This window comes from Trichosurus vulpecula, chromosome 2 (assembly GCF_011100635.1).
Source record: "Trichosurus vulpecula isolate mTriVul1 chromosome 2, mTriVul1.pri, whole genome shotgun sequence".
Taxonomy (NCBI): Eukaryota; Metazoa; Chordata; class Mammalia; order Diprotodontia; family Phalangeridae; genus Trichosurus; species Trichosurus vulpecula.
In genome coordinates, this window is record NC_050574.1 from 52,321,338 (window position 1) to 52,337,162 (window position 15,825).

At 47.6% G+C, this 15,825-nt stretch overlaps 1 protein-coding gene across 1 annotated transcript in view; it reads left to right on the top strand.

The window, feature by feature from the left end:
- SLC66A1 (solute carrier family 66 member 1) overlaps positions 1-13,852 on the top strand; it is a 22,481-nt gene extending 8,629 nt beyond the window's left edge. Inside the window, exons 3-9 of the mRNA XM_036743732.1 lie at positions 5,250-5,443; positions 8,846-8,975; positions 9,782-9,869; positions 10,399-10,541; positions 11,058-11,150; positions 11,752-11,937; positions 13,265-13,852. Of these exons, the coding sequence (XP_036599627.1) occupies positions 5,250-5,443; positions 8,846-8,975; positions 9,782-9,869; positions 10,399-10,541; positions 11,058-11,150; positions 11,752-11,937; positions 13,265-13,345 (915 nt within the window). The 3' untranslated portion in view covers positions 13,346-13,852. The remainder of the gene's footprint in view (positions 1-5,249; positions 5,444-8,845; positions 8,976-9,781; positions 9,870-10,398; positions 10,542-11,057; positions 11,151-11,751; positions 11,938-13,264) is intronic.
- Positions 13,853-15,825: the final 1,973 nt, after the last annotated feature.

Below are 15,825 nucleotides of genomic sequence, written 5' to 3' on the forward strand. Positions count from 1 at the left end.
CAGTGCATTAGTGTCTCAATTTTCCAACATCCCTGCCAACATTTGTCATTTTCCTTTTCTTTCCCATTCGCCAATCTAATAGGTATGAGATAGTACCTCAGAATTGCTTTAACTTGCATTTGTCCAGTCAGTAGTGACTTAGAGCATTTTTTCTTATGACTATAGATAGCTTTGATTATATCATCTCAAAACTGACTTCATATTTCTTGATCATTTGTCAGTTGGGGAATGACTCCCGTTGTTATAAATTTGACGCATTATATATTTGAGAGATGGGACCTTTCTCAGAGAAACTTCCTTCAAAAATTTTTTCACAGTTATGATTGTGAACTGTATTTCCCTCTATCCTATTTCCCTTGTTTATTCTATTCTCACTGTCCATTTACCTGGTCCTTCTTCAAAAGTGTTTTGCCTGTTACTACCCCCTCCCCCAATCTTCCCTCCCTTCTATAAGCAACTCCCCCTGCCCCATTCTCCTACCACCCTTCCCCTCCTACTTTCCTATAGGGTAAGATAGATTTCTATATCCAACTGAATGTGTATGTTATTCCCTTTTTGACCCAATTCGATGAGTGTAAGGTTCAAGCATTCCCTGCCACCTTCCCCATCTCCCCCTCCACTATTAAAGTTCTTTCTTGCCTATTTTAGGTGAGATAATTTAACCCATTCTATGTCTCCCTTTCTTCCAGTGCATTCTTCTTTCTCAACCCTTAATTTAATTTTTTTAAGATATCATCCCATCAGTTCACACCTGTGTCGTCTGTCTATATATAATCCTTCTAACTGCCCTAATAATGAGAAAGTTCTTATGAGTTACAAGTGTCATCTTCCCATGTAGGAATTTAAACAGTTGAATCTAATTAAATCCTTTATGATTTCCCTTTCCTGTTTACCTTTTTATGCTTCTCTTGAGTCTTGTATTTGGAAGTCAGATTTTCTATTCAGCTCTGGTCTTTTTATCAGGAATGCTTGAAAGTCCTCTATTTCATTAAAAAAATCCATTTTTCCTCCTGAAGGATTATATTCGGTTTTATAGGGCAGGTGATTCTTGGTTGTAATCCTAGCTACTTTCCCCTCCAGAATATCATATCCCAAGCCCTTGATCCTTTGATGCAGAAGCTGCTCAATCTTGTGTTATCCTATGGCTTTACAATATTTGAATTGTTTTTTTTCTTGCTGCTTGCAATCTTTTCTCCTTGACCTGGGAGCTACGGAATTTGGTTATAATATTCCTTGGAGTTTTCATTTTGGGATTTCTTTCAGGAGGTGATCAGTGAATTTTTTCAATTTCTATTTTATCCTCTGACTCCAGAATATGAGAGCAGTTTTCATTGATAATTTCTCGAAAGATGCCGTTGAGGCTCTTTTTTTATTGTAGCTTTCAGGAAGTCCAATAATTTCTAAACTATCTCTCCTGGATCTGTTTTCCAGGTCAGTTGTTTTTCTAATGAGACATTTCACATTATCTTCTATTTTTTCATCCTTTTGGTTTTGTTTTATTGTTTCTTGATTGCTCATAAAGTCGTTAGCTTCCACTTGCTCAATTCTAATTTTTAAGAAATTATTTTCTTCAGTGAGGTTTTATACCTCCTTTTCCATTTGACCAATTCTGCTTTTTAAGGAGTTCTTTTCAGTGAATTATTGCAGATCTCCTTCACCATTTGGCCTAGTCTGGTTTTTAAGGTGCTGTTTTCTTCAGTATTTTTTGTTGCCTTCTCTACCAAGCTATTTATTCTTTTTTCATGATTTTCTTGCATGATTCTCATTTCTCTTCCTAATTTTTTTTCAACCTCTCTTACTTAATTTTTAAAATCCTTTTTTAGCTCTGCCTTTGCCTGAGACCAATTCTTATTTTTCTTTGAGGCTTTGGATGTAGGAGTTTTGACTTTGCTGTCTTCTTCTGAGTGTGTGTTTTGATCTTCCTTGTCACCATAGTATTTTTTTTCTGTTTGTTCATTTTTTTAGCCTATTTCTTGACTTTTAACTCTTTGCTAAAGTGGGGTTCTGCTTCCAGGGTGGAGGGTGCACTGTCCCATACTTCAGGGGTTTTGTTCGGATGTTTCCAGAAAACCTGTAAGTTTCTAGTTCTTCTAAGGTGGTATGATCTAAGGAGAGGTGTTTATTCCTCTCCTGGCCTGTGCTCTCGTCTGTGAGCGACCACCCTGGAACTGTATCGAGGATCCCTATTCCACTGAGGCCACAAACTTTAGTGTGCTAGTGCTCCTCCTTGTCCTGGGACTGCCATGCAGGACTGCAACCTGGATCTGAGTATGGGCAAAGCAACAGAGTCTTGCCTCGGTTCTAGCAAAGAGACCCCTATATTCTCCTTCTGACTAGTTGTTCAACCCCTTTCTGTCCATGGCCTAAGACCTCCTGAAGCATCCACCGCTGCTGCTGCTGATTCAGTTATTCTCAAGCCTTACTCCTGGTTTGCTGGTGGCTGGTTTGCACTGGTGCTGGTGTGGCCTGCCCTGGACTGTGCTCCTCTCTTACCCACCATATGACAGATATTTCCTGCTGACCTTTTAAGTTGTCTTGAGCTGGAAAATTGTTTCACCCTGGCCTTTTGTGGGTTCTGTTGCTCCACAGTTTGTTTTAGGGCATTATTTAAAGGTCTTTGGAGGGGTTTCGGGGAGAGATTAGGTGAGTCCCTGTTTTTTCTCTGCCATCTTGGCTCTCCCCAGGTTAAGAGCTCTTAGATGACTTGCCCTGGTACCTTGTGTCAGAGATGGATTGGAAGGACCCAGTTCTTGCTGCCCCCAAAGTCCAACACTCTATCCATGAGGCCGCACTGTCTCAATCTCTGAACTATGAGCACTTCTTGTGGTCATGTTATGTTACGTTTTTTATAACGTGTTATGAAAAAATGACAGAGGAAATGGAAAAGATACCTGTAGAAGTCCAGTTTCAAGGCTGGGTGCTCTCTGTGATTGTCTTTGCTGAGGACCGCAGGCCTTTCTTGGAATGTCAGCTCCATGGGGATGGAATGATCAGATCTCTCCCAGCTCCTTAGTCCCTGATCCCTCCCAGGGCAAAGTTCTATAATAGTCAGGGGCCCTCTAAAGAGGACAAACACTAGACCTCATTCATCCATAACTCTTCGAGTCTCACTGCAATGGATTTAGAGGCAGAGGGTGTGGGTTCAGATTCTGGTTTTGCTGCTTACAATCCGTGTCAACCAAGAGAAGCCATTTCCCCTATCTGGGCTTCAGTTCTTTCATGTAGAAAGTGAAGGGGTTGATTTGAAGGCCTTGAGAACTCTGACCAATGCACTGTCCAGCCACAATTCCAGAGGCCCCAGGGAGAAGCCTGCTGCCCACCTCATGGAGGGGGGATGGACTGAGTCATACTTTTGGATTTAGCCGATTTGGGAGTTTGTTTTGCTGACTCTGTATATTCATCACACAGCTTTTCTTTTTGTTTGCCAGTTGGAGAGAGAAAATAGATTTTTGTTCATTGAAAAATATTTAATATTTTTTTAAAATGAGGAGGTTGGACTAGCTGGCCTGTGGCATCTCTTCCTGTTCCGATGATTATAGATTTGGAGCTAGAAGGGGCCTCAGACACTTCCTAGCTCAGCCCCCCACCCCCACCCCTTGACTCCTTGCACAGATGAAAGGTAGTTCCCAATGATTGGGGCATGGCAGCTGCCCTAGGCCCCCAGGGAGCTTTTCGCCAGAAGCTGGGGACTAAGGGGAAGCTGCTTCTGGTTTTCTTTCACAACCAGACACAGTCACATGACTCTAGCCTCAGCAGCTTCCTAGGGTCACTGATGACTGTGACCTTGGATGTCCTGGGGGAGGGTATGTGCAAACAGTGGGAAATGCTGTACCCCTCCCCCCATCCTCCCAGGTGAAGAAGGAAGAAGAGCCTGAGGGAGAGCTGGGGCCAAGAGGAAATAGACCTCGTGGCTTTAGAGGCAATGGGGTACCCAGACAGCTCAGACTGGGAGGGCAAATGAAGGATCTGCCTTTGTAGGGCAATGAATGACAATGGTTTGTGGACCACCATGGTTTGGAGAATGTTCCCCACCAATGCAGATTAACATAGAGTCTCAGAGGCCACAAGAGTCACCCAGTCTGTGTCAGAGGAGACATTTGAACTCAAGGCTCTCTGTTCACTCTGCTTCTCAGTAATAAAACAGATCCCACTTAAATAGGGGCTTATTTGCATATGTGAACTCCCCTGTTAGAATGTCAGCTCCCTGGGGATAAGGGCTGCTTGAGTTTTGTCTTCTTGGGGGTTCTGTGGTTTTTTGTCTTTTTTTTTTTTGTATCCCTAGTACTTGGCGCTGTGCCTGACATGTTGTGAGCTTCATAATGCTTGCTGACGCGACCACACTTGACTTTGCATCCCAGCACCGAGATTGGTGATGGCATGCAAAGGCAGATTAAGTTAACTGTTTACAAATCATTTGATCCTCCTCACCACGCCGTGGGGGAGATGTACTCCTTATCCTCCTTTTAAAGATGATGATGTTGAGGTCTAAGGAAATTGTGCTACGGGTGGGCATAGATGATAAGTGGCCAGAGCCAGGCTTTGACTGCAAATCTATCATCCTTATGATGCTAAATTGGAAGGTGAGTCACAAGTTGCTCTTCAGGTCCCTGTCCAGGACCGATTGTCTCCTTCTTCCATCCAGACTGGGTTAGCTGTAGTGTCTGTTTAATCTGATTATTTTTGGGAGGGCTCCGGTGCTGGGGGTTGGTTAGAGAGCAGAGGAGGTCAAGATTTGGATTTGGAGAAGTGGCTCTCTTCATCCTCCTCCCCACCCTAAGCCCCAGGAGCCTTCGGGGGCCTGCCTCCCGGCTCTGCTGCCTTCCTGCCCTCACCCACAAGGCCTTTCAATCATAATCATAATTACAACTAGCACTCATGTTTGCAAAGCTTTCCACATGTTATTTCATTTGGTGTTCACACTAACCCTATAAAGTAGGTGTTAACATTCCCCGTTTTACAGGAAACGTTGGCATAATAACAATAATAATAATATTTATAAAGTGCCATGTGCCAAGCACTTTATAATTATTATTTGATCCTCACGACAACCTTGGGAAGTAGATGCTATTATTAAACCCATTTTATAGATGTGGAAACTGAGGCAAACAGCTTAAGTGACGTGCCCAGGGTCACACCGCTTATAAGCGTCTGAGGCTGGTTTTCAATGTAGGCTTTCCCAACCCCAGCCCTGTGCTCTAGCCGGTTGCCTATAATATTGATACAGTACTTTACTCATTTGATCCTTTCAGAATCCTTTCATCCCCACCATGGTCTGGAAGAACTTTGGCTCCACTGTGCTTGCTGCTGAGAACTTCTCCAGCTGTCCCAACGGCTCCCCTTGGATCTGGGATGTGTTCAATGAGTGTGCCCAGGACGGGTGGGACATAGCCAGCGTGGTCCTGGGCTTGTCTTCCATATTCTGTTTTATTGCTGCTACCTTCCCGTAAGTTGAACCAAGGACTAGTTAGCCCATGCCACCAGCAGGGACTGTCAGTCTTGACCCTCTCGTGAGCTGAGGACACATGGACCCTTCATCTGGGGAAGGGAAGGGGGTCTTAGCTGAGAGAAGAGAACCAGCTGCAATCTGCAAGTATGGGCAGGCCTGTCAAGTGGAGAAGGGTTTGTCCCTAAGACACAGAACTGGGATGCAGTTGTGGGGTGGAATACAGAGAGGTAAAATTAGGCCTGATGTCAGTAATCAGCCATCAGATTCAGTCTGCAGTCGAACGAGCTGCTTTGGGAGCTGGTGAAGTCCCCCATCCCAGCACAAGGTGAGCCAGATACCCACTCGTGAAGAATGCTGTAGACAGGATTCTCGATTAGGGCTGGCCTGGGGGAGATAACGCTTCTAGTGCTAAGATTTTGTGATTCTGTGACCTCCTCCCTTTCCCTGCTGCAGGCTGCAGACCACCCCCTCCCATCAACATAGACCTCATCCTGAGTGTTGACATGATTACCTGTGCTCTCTTGCCCTGATACTCAGTGTCTCTGAGCTACTGTAGCCTCTGCCTTGCCTGATCATTCCTGAAGCCAAGCCCAGAGCAAGACTAGCCCTCTGGCATTCGCTATTTCCTATCCTGGATGAATGAATGAAACAGTCAAAAAGCATTTATTAAATATTTACTGTGCCAGGAAATGTGTGGAGCTCTGGGGATCTGGTGGAGAGATACCAAGAGGCTCTTTGTCCTCTTCTTGATTTTTCCAATGACTGTTACTACTACTTTGGGAGGCATCGGTGTTGAGTGATTTGCCCAGGGTCACATAGCCAGTGAGTGTCTGAGGCAGGATTTGAACTCAGCTTCTCCTGACTCTAGGGCCAGTGCCCTATCCACTTACTACCTAGCTGCCATCCAATGACATTTAAAGGTAGATTAGAACTAGGCTGTGAAGGGCTTTAAATTCAAAACAGAAGAGTTTCTCTTTTATTCTAGAAGCAAACAGGGAGCCATTGAAATTTCTTTTTTTTTATCTTTTTTATTAATTAATTTATTAATTTATTGTTTTAGTTTACAACATTCAGTTCCTCAAGTTTTTGAGTTTCAAATTTTCTCTCCCTCCCTTTCCCACCCTCTCCCCAGCCAAGACGGTGTGTAATCCAATATAGGTTCTACATATACCTTCACACTAAACATATTTTCACAATAGTTAGGTTGTAGAGAGTGGAATGGAATGGAACCAGTGGAATGAACCATGAGAAAGAAGAAACAAAACAGAAACAGAAACAAAAACAAACAAAGAAGAGCAAATAGTTTTCCTCAATCTGCATTCAGACTCCGTAATTCTTTCTCTGGATGTGAATCGCTTTTTCCATCATGAGTCTTTTGGAGCTGTCTTAGAACCTTGCATTGCTGAGAAGAGCCACATCTATCAGAGTTAGTCATCAGAGATGCCAGGTGTCTGTAATGGTGTATAATGTTCTGGCTCTGCTCCCCTCACTCAGCATCAGATCATACAAGTCTTTCCAGCTTGTTATGAAGTCCATCTGCTCCTCATTTCTTATAGCACAATAGTATTTCATTACATTCATATACCACAACTTGTCTAGCCATTCCCCAATTGATGGGTATCCCCTTGATTTCCAATTCTTTGCCAAAAAGAACTGCTATAAATATTTTTGAACATGCATGTCCTTTTCCCACTTGTATGATTTCTTTGGGATACAGCTCTAGAAGTGGTATTGCTGGGTCAAAGGGTATGCATATTTTTATAGCCCCTTGGGCAAAGTTCCACATTGCTCTCCAGAATGGTTGGATCAGTTCACAACTCCACCAACAATGCATTGGTGTTCCAGTTTTCCCACATCCTCTCCAGCATTTATGATATTCCTGTTTTGTCATGTTAGCCAATCTGACAGGTGAGATGTGGTACCTGAGAGTTGTTTTAATTTGCATTTCTCTAATCAATAGTGATTTAGAGCATTTTTTCATATGACTATAGATATCTTTAATTTCTTCTTCTGAAAACTGCCCATTCATATCCTTTGACCATTTATCAATTGGGAAATGACTAGCCATTGAAACTTCTTGTGCCAGGGAGTGACCTTCTCTGCATCTCTAGCCTCACTTCCTTTGTTTGAAACAAGAGGAGCTGTAATTAGCCATGGTAGTGGCAGGATGTTCAGATCCGGGGAAGGTTGCTCATGCAAGACAAAGCATTGCTTCATGTGAGCTCAGCTTTTTCCACTGAGATGATCTAGGGTCTGAAGCCTCAGGAAGGGGCTCCAACTCCTTGGGTCTGGGCTGCTTTGTATTCAGGTGACCAGGAAGCTATGCCTCAGCCTTAGTCCCCTGAGCCAGTCAAATCTCCAAGACAAGTTTAATATATTTTAAGGAAAAATTAGCCTAACTTGCCTGGGGAGGGGGAACATTGTACCCACCTCACCCCATCCCTTGGTGGTAAAGTCCTCCAGGTCTTTGAGATCAGAGGTGTTGACCTCAGAGAGAAATAGGGACCACTAAACTGTACACCGCACAGTTGTAGATGTTAATATTCTCTACATTTTATCTATTTTTATCTATTTTGTTCAGTATTTCCCAGTTACATTTGAATCTGGCTTAGGCTACACTGAGGGTGTTGTGGACCCTGGGGTGCGGCTGGGCTGCATGTTTGACATTAAGAACCTTCCACCACCTGATGACTTTAGGACCATTGCTGGACAGCCCTGACCTCACGTCTCCATTACTTTTTATATCTGGTCAGTTACTGGGGCTTGAATCTACCTCTGTGGCCCCTCTTCGTCCATTCCTTCCTCTCCGTCCCTGTGGCCACCACCCTAAGTCTGGGCCCTCACTCCCACCTGGGCTAATGTAACGATCATCTCACAGGTCTTCCTGTTTACGCTCTTCCCCCTCCAATCTGTCTTTTATGCGCTTGTTAGAACAGTCTTTCTTCTATGGAGAGGCAGTGTGTCACTATGGAACTTGAGTGCTAGTCTTCAAGTCAGAGGATCTGGGTTCAAATCCCAGTTCTTCTTGTTTGTGTGACCATAGGCTGCTCCCTTTACTTCCTTAGGACTCAGTTTCCCCATCTGTAAATTAAAGGAGGAGGGGAGTCATGTGTGGGTTGGACCAGACAGCCTCTGAGAGCCCTCTGTCATCCTAAGTCGTGTCCCTATCTAAGCCTCTGTTTCCCCATCTACAAATGAGAGGTTAGAGTAGATGCCCTTTGAGGTCCCACCCAGCTCTAGATCGACGAACCTATGAAACCAAGTACAACTAGTGCTTTTTAATAAGCAGAGTCAGCTTTGACGTCATCGTGGTCCCCAGGATGGCTCGGGGTCAGAAGAGATTGGGTGGGGAAGGAGCAGTCCTCAGACAAGGGTGATGGTCTTCTCTGTCTTTCACAGCCAGTACATCAAGGCCTGCAGGACGGGCAACATGGACCAGGCGATCTCCGTTTGGTTCCTGTTGGGTTGGCTAGGTGGAGACTCCTGTAACCTCATTGGCTCTTTCCTCGCCAATCAGCTACCTCTGCAGGTATCCCTTCATCCTTGGCTCAAAGATGGCCTGGCAGGGCAGGCAGAGACAAGCTGTCCCTGGGCCCAGCCTTGGGGGGTGAGGATGTGGGGGAGCCTAGGGTAAAGGCACAGGGCTGGGAGGTCTGCCAAGGCCAATAGTGACCTATGTAGGCCCAAATTTCCTTATCTGGCTGTGCCAGTCTAGGCGTTGAGGTGGAAAGTGCCAGCAGTTCAGAGAGTCAGTGAAGACAAGTTCAGGCCCTTCTCTGGACACTTATTGGCTGTGTTCACCTCCTTGGGCCTCGCTTTTCCCTCTAAGTCTCATTTCCATAAAATTTTAAGGCTTAGAAAGTCCTTAACTTACAAGCACCCTGTGAAGGGGGTGGTGTGAATACTGTTATCTACATTTTACAGATGAGTAAAGGAGATCCAGATAGGGGAATCAACTTACCCAGGGCCTCTTGGCAGAGTCTGGACTCAGACCTAGGCATCCTGACTCCAAATGGATCCCGAGGCAGATCATAGTTCCTTTCTTAATGCCAAGTGGTAAAAAACCCATCACCCTGCTGCCATCTTGGGGATCAGTCTCTCCAGACTTAGCCAGGTTGGTCCTTGTACAATAGATATACATGGGCACTAGCCCTGTGGTCCAAGCCTTCCTCATGTGCCCGAGCTTCCATTCCACCAACCTTCTCTTTGAGAGCCCAGGGTCATCCTTCCCCCCTTCCCCTCTCCCTGTGAGGGTATCACTGAGGCTCAGAAACCTAATTGTGGCTTATGAATGAGAGTTAGTTGACGTCTTGGGGTTTGTTTGTTTTTTTGCAGACCTACACTGCCATCTACTATGTGCTGGCTGACCTCCTAATGATATCTCTGTACTTCTACTACAAGTACAAAAACCGGCGCTCCTTAAGTGAGTGGGGGGGTGGGGGCAGGGAGGGCTGTTCTGCCATTTGAGGCCCCAACAGTGACTGGGAGGGAGAGAACCACATGGCCCATTCTCTGGGTCCAAAGGAGAAATTTCAAAGACCCTTTCTGTGGTTTTGAGGTCTTTATCTCCTAAGATAGGGAACTCTTGAGAAATCTACTTATTACAGATCTAATCCTCCAGGACTGTCTGGGGGCCTTGCCTGGAGCTTCCTGTTCCTTTCTTGATTTTGATGTTCTCTGTGGAATTTGCCCTCTGATAAGCCCCCCTCCCTGGCCCTGCTCTGCTCATCACCACCCAGTTCCTTGATGAGATGAAACCCTCCCCCAAAACTTTGTTAAAGTCTCTAGAATTTCAGTTTAAACTCCCCCTGATCCATCTCTTTTTGGTCTCCCATATTTCCCCTCAGAGGTATGTCCCATTGAAGTCCGGCCGCTCCCACCCACACCCTCAGTGAGCAGGCCCGGGGGACACGGCCCCAAATCTCTAATTCCCAGTATTGTCCTGTGTGCAGTATCAGCCCCCATCAATGCAGCCTTCCTCTTCATCTCCTTCGGGGCAGTGTCAGCCAGCCCCCTCCTCCTCCAGCTCAGCCCCTCAGCCCCACAGGAAGTCTTCCGGAGCAGGACCCTCCTGAATATAGAGCTCACAGATAAAGTAAGTCCCAGGGCATGGAAGGGAGGTTAAGGGAAATGACCTTTGATGGGGAAAAGGGTAGAGGCAGGTCCACGCTGAGCCCAGGCAATGTCTCTGGTCCATAATGAACCACTGAGTGGTAGGACTCCCTAAAAAGAAGAAGGTCAGTGAGGGTGCCCCCCAACACCCAGGGTGACTCCATTCTGCCAAAAATAAACCTCTAACTCACCTGCTGGGGAAATTATAGGTAATAGATTAGGGCTGGCAGAGGCCTCAGAGAATATCTTGCCCAAGATCTGGAGGCACAGAGCATATGGGTTCAAATCCCGGCTCCATCGCTTACCAGCCCCGTGACCTTGGGAGACTCTGGTAGCCTCCCTAGCCTTTAGTTTCGGCAGTCTCCTAAATGATGGGGTAGATATGGTGGCCTCCGAGGTCCCTTCCAGCCCCAGAGCTGGGGTCTGATGACATGAGAGTTTTTCTTCGGGCACATTAGGTCTCCTAACAGCTGGTGCTATCCCTTTCCTTCCTCCCTAGCCCTTCACCAAACAGGAGATCATTGGCTTCACCATCGGCTCCATCTCCAGTGTACTGTACCTGATGTCTCGTCTGCCCCAGATATATACCAATGTAAGTACTGTCATGGGGAAGGGCCTTGCTGCACCAGGATGCCAGCTCTTGCCCTCTGTGTTCCTCTGCATCCTCTCCTCGTCCTTCCGAAGGACCCTTCCACCTCCCACTGGCTGTCCGGTCTGTTCTCGGGGCTATCTTGCCAGTGGAGTGGTCCACTCCCAGGGATGGGTGATAATCAGAGTCAGGTGGGGCCTCTTCCCCTTTAGATCGAATCTACGTCTACAGGGTGATAGCATCCTCCCCCCTGAATGGCCTGGACATCTTCACAGTCTCATAGATGGAGGCTGGGGACTGGTTGGGACTCCCTGACTTAGGGAAGGAACCGGAGCCCCAGGGCCTGGGCCCAGTGGACCGGCTTCTTGGGGTTCTTCCCAGTCTGTGGAGAAGCCTTCTAGGGGAGGTGAAAAGGGACCTGCTCTGGGAACTGAGGGATTGAGAACCAGGATTCCTGGGTCACACACTCACTGAAGGCATTGGTTCCTTCCTGGTTCTGTGGCCGTCCTTGGTTTGAATGGGAGCTGGTGGGGAGGCCCTTCCTTAGAAGGCACCAAGCCAGTCGGGTGAGCCCAGGCTCAGCCGGCCCCTCTTGTTCTACCAGTTCCAGAGGAAGTCCACCCAAGGTATATCCTACTCCCTCTTTGCCTTGGTGATTTTGGGTAACACGATGTACGGGCTGAGTGTGCTCCTGAAGAATCCTGAGGCCGGGCAGACCGAGAGCAGCTTCCTGCTCCACCATCTCCCCTGGCTTATCGGCAGCTTGGGCGTGCTGCTGCTGGATGTCATCATATCCTTGAGCATCAGATGCCGGAGGCAGACGGGATGGGGACCGCAGGGCCATGTGTAGGGGTAGCTTCAGGGTTCTGGTGAGAAGAGGCTAGCCAAGGCTATTACTCCTGTGAGGCCTCAGTTTCCCTTCTGTAAAATAGGGATGATAACATGGACTGGCCCCCACTCAGGTCTGGCGTGTGGCAAGTGCTCTGTAAACTACAAAACAACATGGAAACATGAGCCCCTGAAAGGCATCATGGTGTAGTGGGGAGCTGGCCTCAGAATGAGTTAGCCGTGGGTTCAAATCCCACATCTGACACATGCTGGCTGTGTGACCCTGGGCCAGAGATTTCACCTCTCACGGCCTCCAGGAAACTTTCTAAGACTCTAAGTGGCAGAGAAGGTGCCAGCCTGCCCCGTAGAGGTAGTCGGTTTGTGCTATCCTAGTTTTAGATGGTGCATGAGACAGGCACGGTGAGGAGGGATTGGCATGTGGATCTGGGTGCTCTAGGGAGCAAGGTGAGCATGACATTCATTTGAATAAATCATTACCGGTCCATTTAGCCTGGATCACCTGCTCGGGGAGGGGAGGGGAAAGTCAAGAAGACCCAGATTCAGGTCCATCCTCCGACATATGCTGGCCATGTGATCCAGGCAAGTGAGTTAAACCTTTCAGGCCTTTCCTCCAGCACTTAGTGTTAGAACGGAAGCTTCTTGAGGACAGGCACTCTTTTTGCCTTTCTCCGTATCCCTAGAACTTAGCACAGAGTCTGACACATAGTGATAAGCATTTAATAAGTGCCTGTTGACTGGCCAAGCCCTAGGTTGGTTGGGATTCTGGTGGGGGAGGGGATAGGAAAGGCAACCAATGAGATTACAGACCCTTCATCCTTCTCCTGTGAGTCTTTACTGAGTGCCCAGGCCAGTGCTGGGCCCTATGTGGGATACAAGGGGACTCTAAGGTATGATCCCCACCACCAAGTTTACCTCCTCTTATAGAGGTGGAGGGGTATAAAGAGCTATGAAATAAATACAGAGTGATTTTGGAGGGGAGAGAAGCACCATCCCATTGGGGAGGGGGATGAAAAATTAAGAAGTGGGAGAGTTTTCATTCAAATGGAGGACTAGGACATAAATATAACTATCATGCTCAATATTTCATGGTAAGTGTATTTACAGAGAGGTGTTCTCTGAGGTCGTGGGGGGAGGAAGCTGGAAAGTCTTCCTGGAGGTAGTGACCTTTGAATTTAGCTGCAAAGGCTGTTCAGGGGAAGCAGGGGACATTTAAGGTGGGCAACGGGTCGGGGCCCTGTCCTGTGGTTCTCCTTGACTTTGTCCTCCAGATCTCCATTCAGTTCCTCATCTATAGAAAGCAGCCTTCCTTCCCTGAGAGAGAGCCCCTGCTGGGCCAGAGTCCCAGCTGATGGTGTGCCAGGGCCAGGACCAGGATGGCCAAAGGACCAGGCAGACACCGAGGCAAGGAGGGGATCATGGAAAGAAGATGGAAGTGCTGCCCACCCCCCCGTCAGGATGGGCTTAAGTGCTAAGGAAGGAACCAGCGTTGGTGGGGCAGAGGGGGGCCCTAAAAGCCTCCTGTCTCTTGCTGTCCTCCTGCCTGAGTCTTCTACCCTCAGATCTCTGAAAACCTCCGTGAGCCTGCTCCCCTCCTTCTGTGAGCCAGGACTTGCCTCTCCAGGGAGCAGACCCCACTGGCACCCCAGCTTGGACCTCAGGCTCCCAGACAGAGCAGGATGGGCAGGAATTTGTGGTCAGATACCAGGATGCTTCCCCTCAGGCCCTTCCTCGGCTGGATTACACTCCCCCCGACCCCTGACTTCCCCAGGGGCTGGCCTCTGGTCCCCACAACTCAACTAGCAGTTTCTCCTTCCCCTACATTTTACCCAGCACCAAATTTACTAGTAAAATCCATCCAAATGGCAGCCCTCTGTTTGTATTTCTTATTCTAGCTGGGGGGGATTTTGCCCTGAACCCTCAATGTGCCCTCTTGGGGGGAAGAGGAAAAGCAAACCTCCTTAGTCAGACTCGGATTGAAGTGCCAGAACCCATGGGTGGGCGCTCAGTGCGCTCCCAGCATGCAGGTGGCCAGGATGGGCAGGCTCCTGCCAGCCGCCTCCTGTGAGCATTGCTTGCGGATGTCACACCTGGAGGAGAGAAGAGGGCTCTTTTCCTATTTGGAATACTGACCTGGGGAAAAGGCATTAGATTCATCTGGCCCCAGAATAAGGGCCAAGGGTGAAATTACCAAAAGGCGCACACACTGCCTTTCAAGCCACTTGAGGAACAAGGGATGCTTAGCCTTGGTGGATAGAATAATTAATAACAGTAACAACCATAGCTAACATTTCTGTAGCATTTACTACGTGCCAGACACTGGACTATGTGATTTACAATAACCATCTCATTTAGAAGATTGAGCTGCCAAGTATCCGAAGGCCTGTCCTGTGGAAGACAGATTAGACTGGTTTGCTTGGCCCTGGAGGGTAAAGCGGAGTGGCAGGTGAGCATTTCAGAGAGGCAGGTGTTGGTTGGATCCCCAAGAAAACATCCTGCCGATGACAACCATCCCAGGTTGGAATGTGCTGCCTCAGGCAGCCTCCAGGAGAGGGAGCTTGGATGACTTTTTTTCCCCAGAGGGGGAGCGAGGCTTCCTGCTCTAGCTGAGCTGGACTGGGTGGCCTCTGAGGCCGGTCCCCACTGACTCAGATTCTCGATGCCCCGTTGCGGATCAGGACTCTCCGGGGCCCTCCATCCACATCCTTGCTGAGACCCCAGCAAGCTTTAAGGGTCGTCAACAGAGGGAGAAGCAGGTCCTGGGCTCCATCAACCCCCAGCAGTCTGGGCAACAGGCCAGATTGTCCTCAACGCAGCTGGGCAGCTGGGGGTCACAGGGCTGTGTCCTGGAAGAGGAATGAGACTTGTTCTCCTTGGCCCCAGAGGTCATCAGATCCAACCCAACACGTACTTCACAGATAAAATTGCAAAGAAGAAAACTGAGACATGCCTTTTTTAAAAAATTTCCTTCTTGTGAGGAGATTCTCTCTATTTGCCTTTTTAACCTTGAATATTGCCTGGGACATTAAGGTACAGCTATTACGGGATTGTTAGCCCAGTTTTTGGATTAGGACCCCAAGGCTTTTGGAGATGAAGTATCCTGGGTCATACTGGTGTATCAGCTTTAATAAGCATCAAAGGTGAGATTATAACACAGGTCTTTCTGGTTCCAAGCCCAGCCCTGTGGCTGTCCCCAAATAGACTGGGCTGCCAGATATATGAAGGGCTGTATAGAACAGGGCTTAGTGGGGTTCCTCTCACTGGAGGTCTTCAAGCAAAGGCCAGGTGGATGACCACTTTCCAAGGGTCTTTTAGAGATAATTCCTGTTTGGGCACAAGTTACACTCAATCATCTCTGGGGTCCTCCCTCACTTTGGAGATTCTGTGACTCGTATGACCACAGCTGGAAAGCTTAGGATCCTCTGTGGGACAAAGCAACATTTCCTTGGAGCATGAAAAGTATCAATTAATAAAAAGTGTTTACTAAGCATGGTCACCAGGCCTGGGGAGGTAAAGACAAAAATGAGTCAATCCCTGCCTTCAAGGAGGTTATGTTCCATCGGGGGAAAAACTTTTACAGACAAATGCAGGATATACCAAGGGAAAAAAAAAAGGGCGCTGTGTTATCCTGGATAGATAGACGGCCTTTGAGCCAGGACAGCCTGGGTTCAAATCTCCCCTTGGACTTCGTGACTTGAACACTCAGTGCTCTAGGCAACTCTGACAAAGAGTTGGCAAAGAGGCCACTCCTCTCTGTATACCAAATGGTACCCAGTGACATGAGCTGGGGATGAGGTCACTGACAACTGGAACCAGAAAAGCTCCAGAAGGA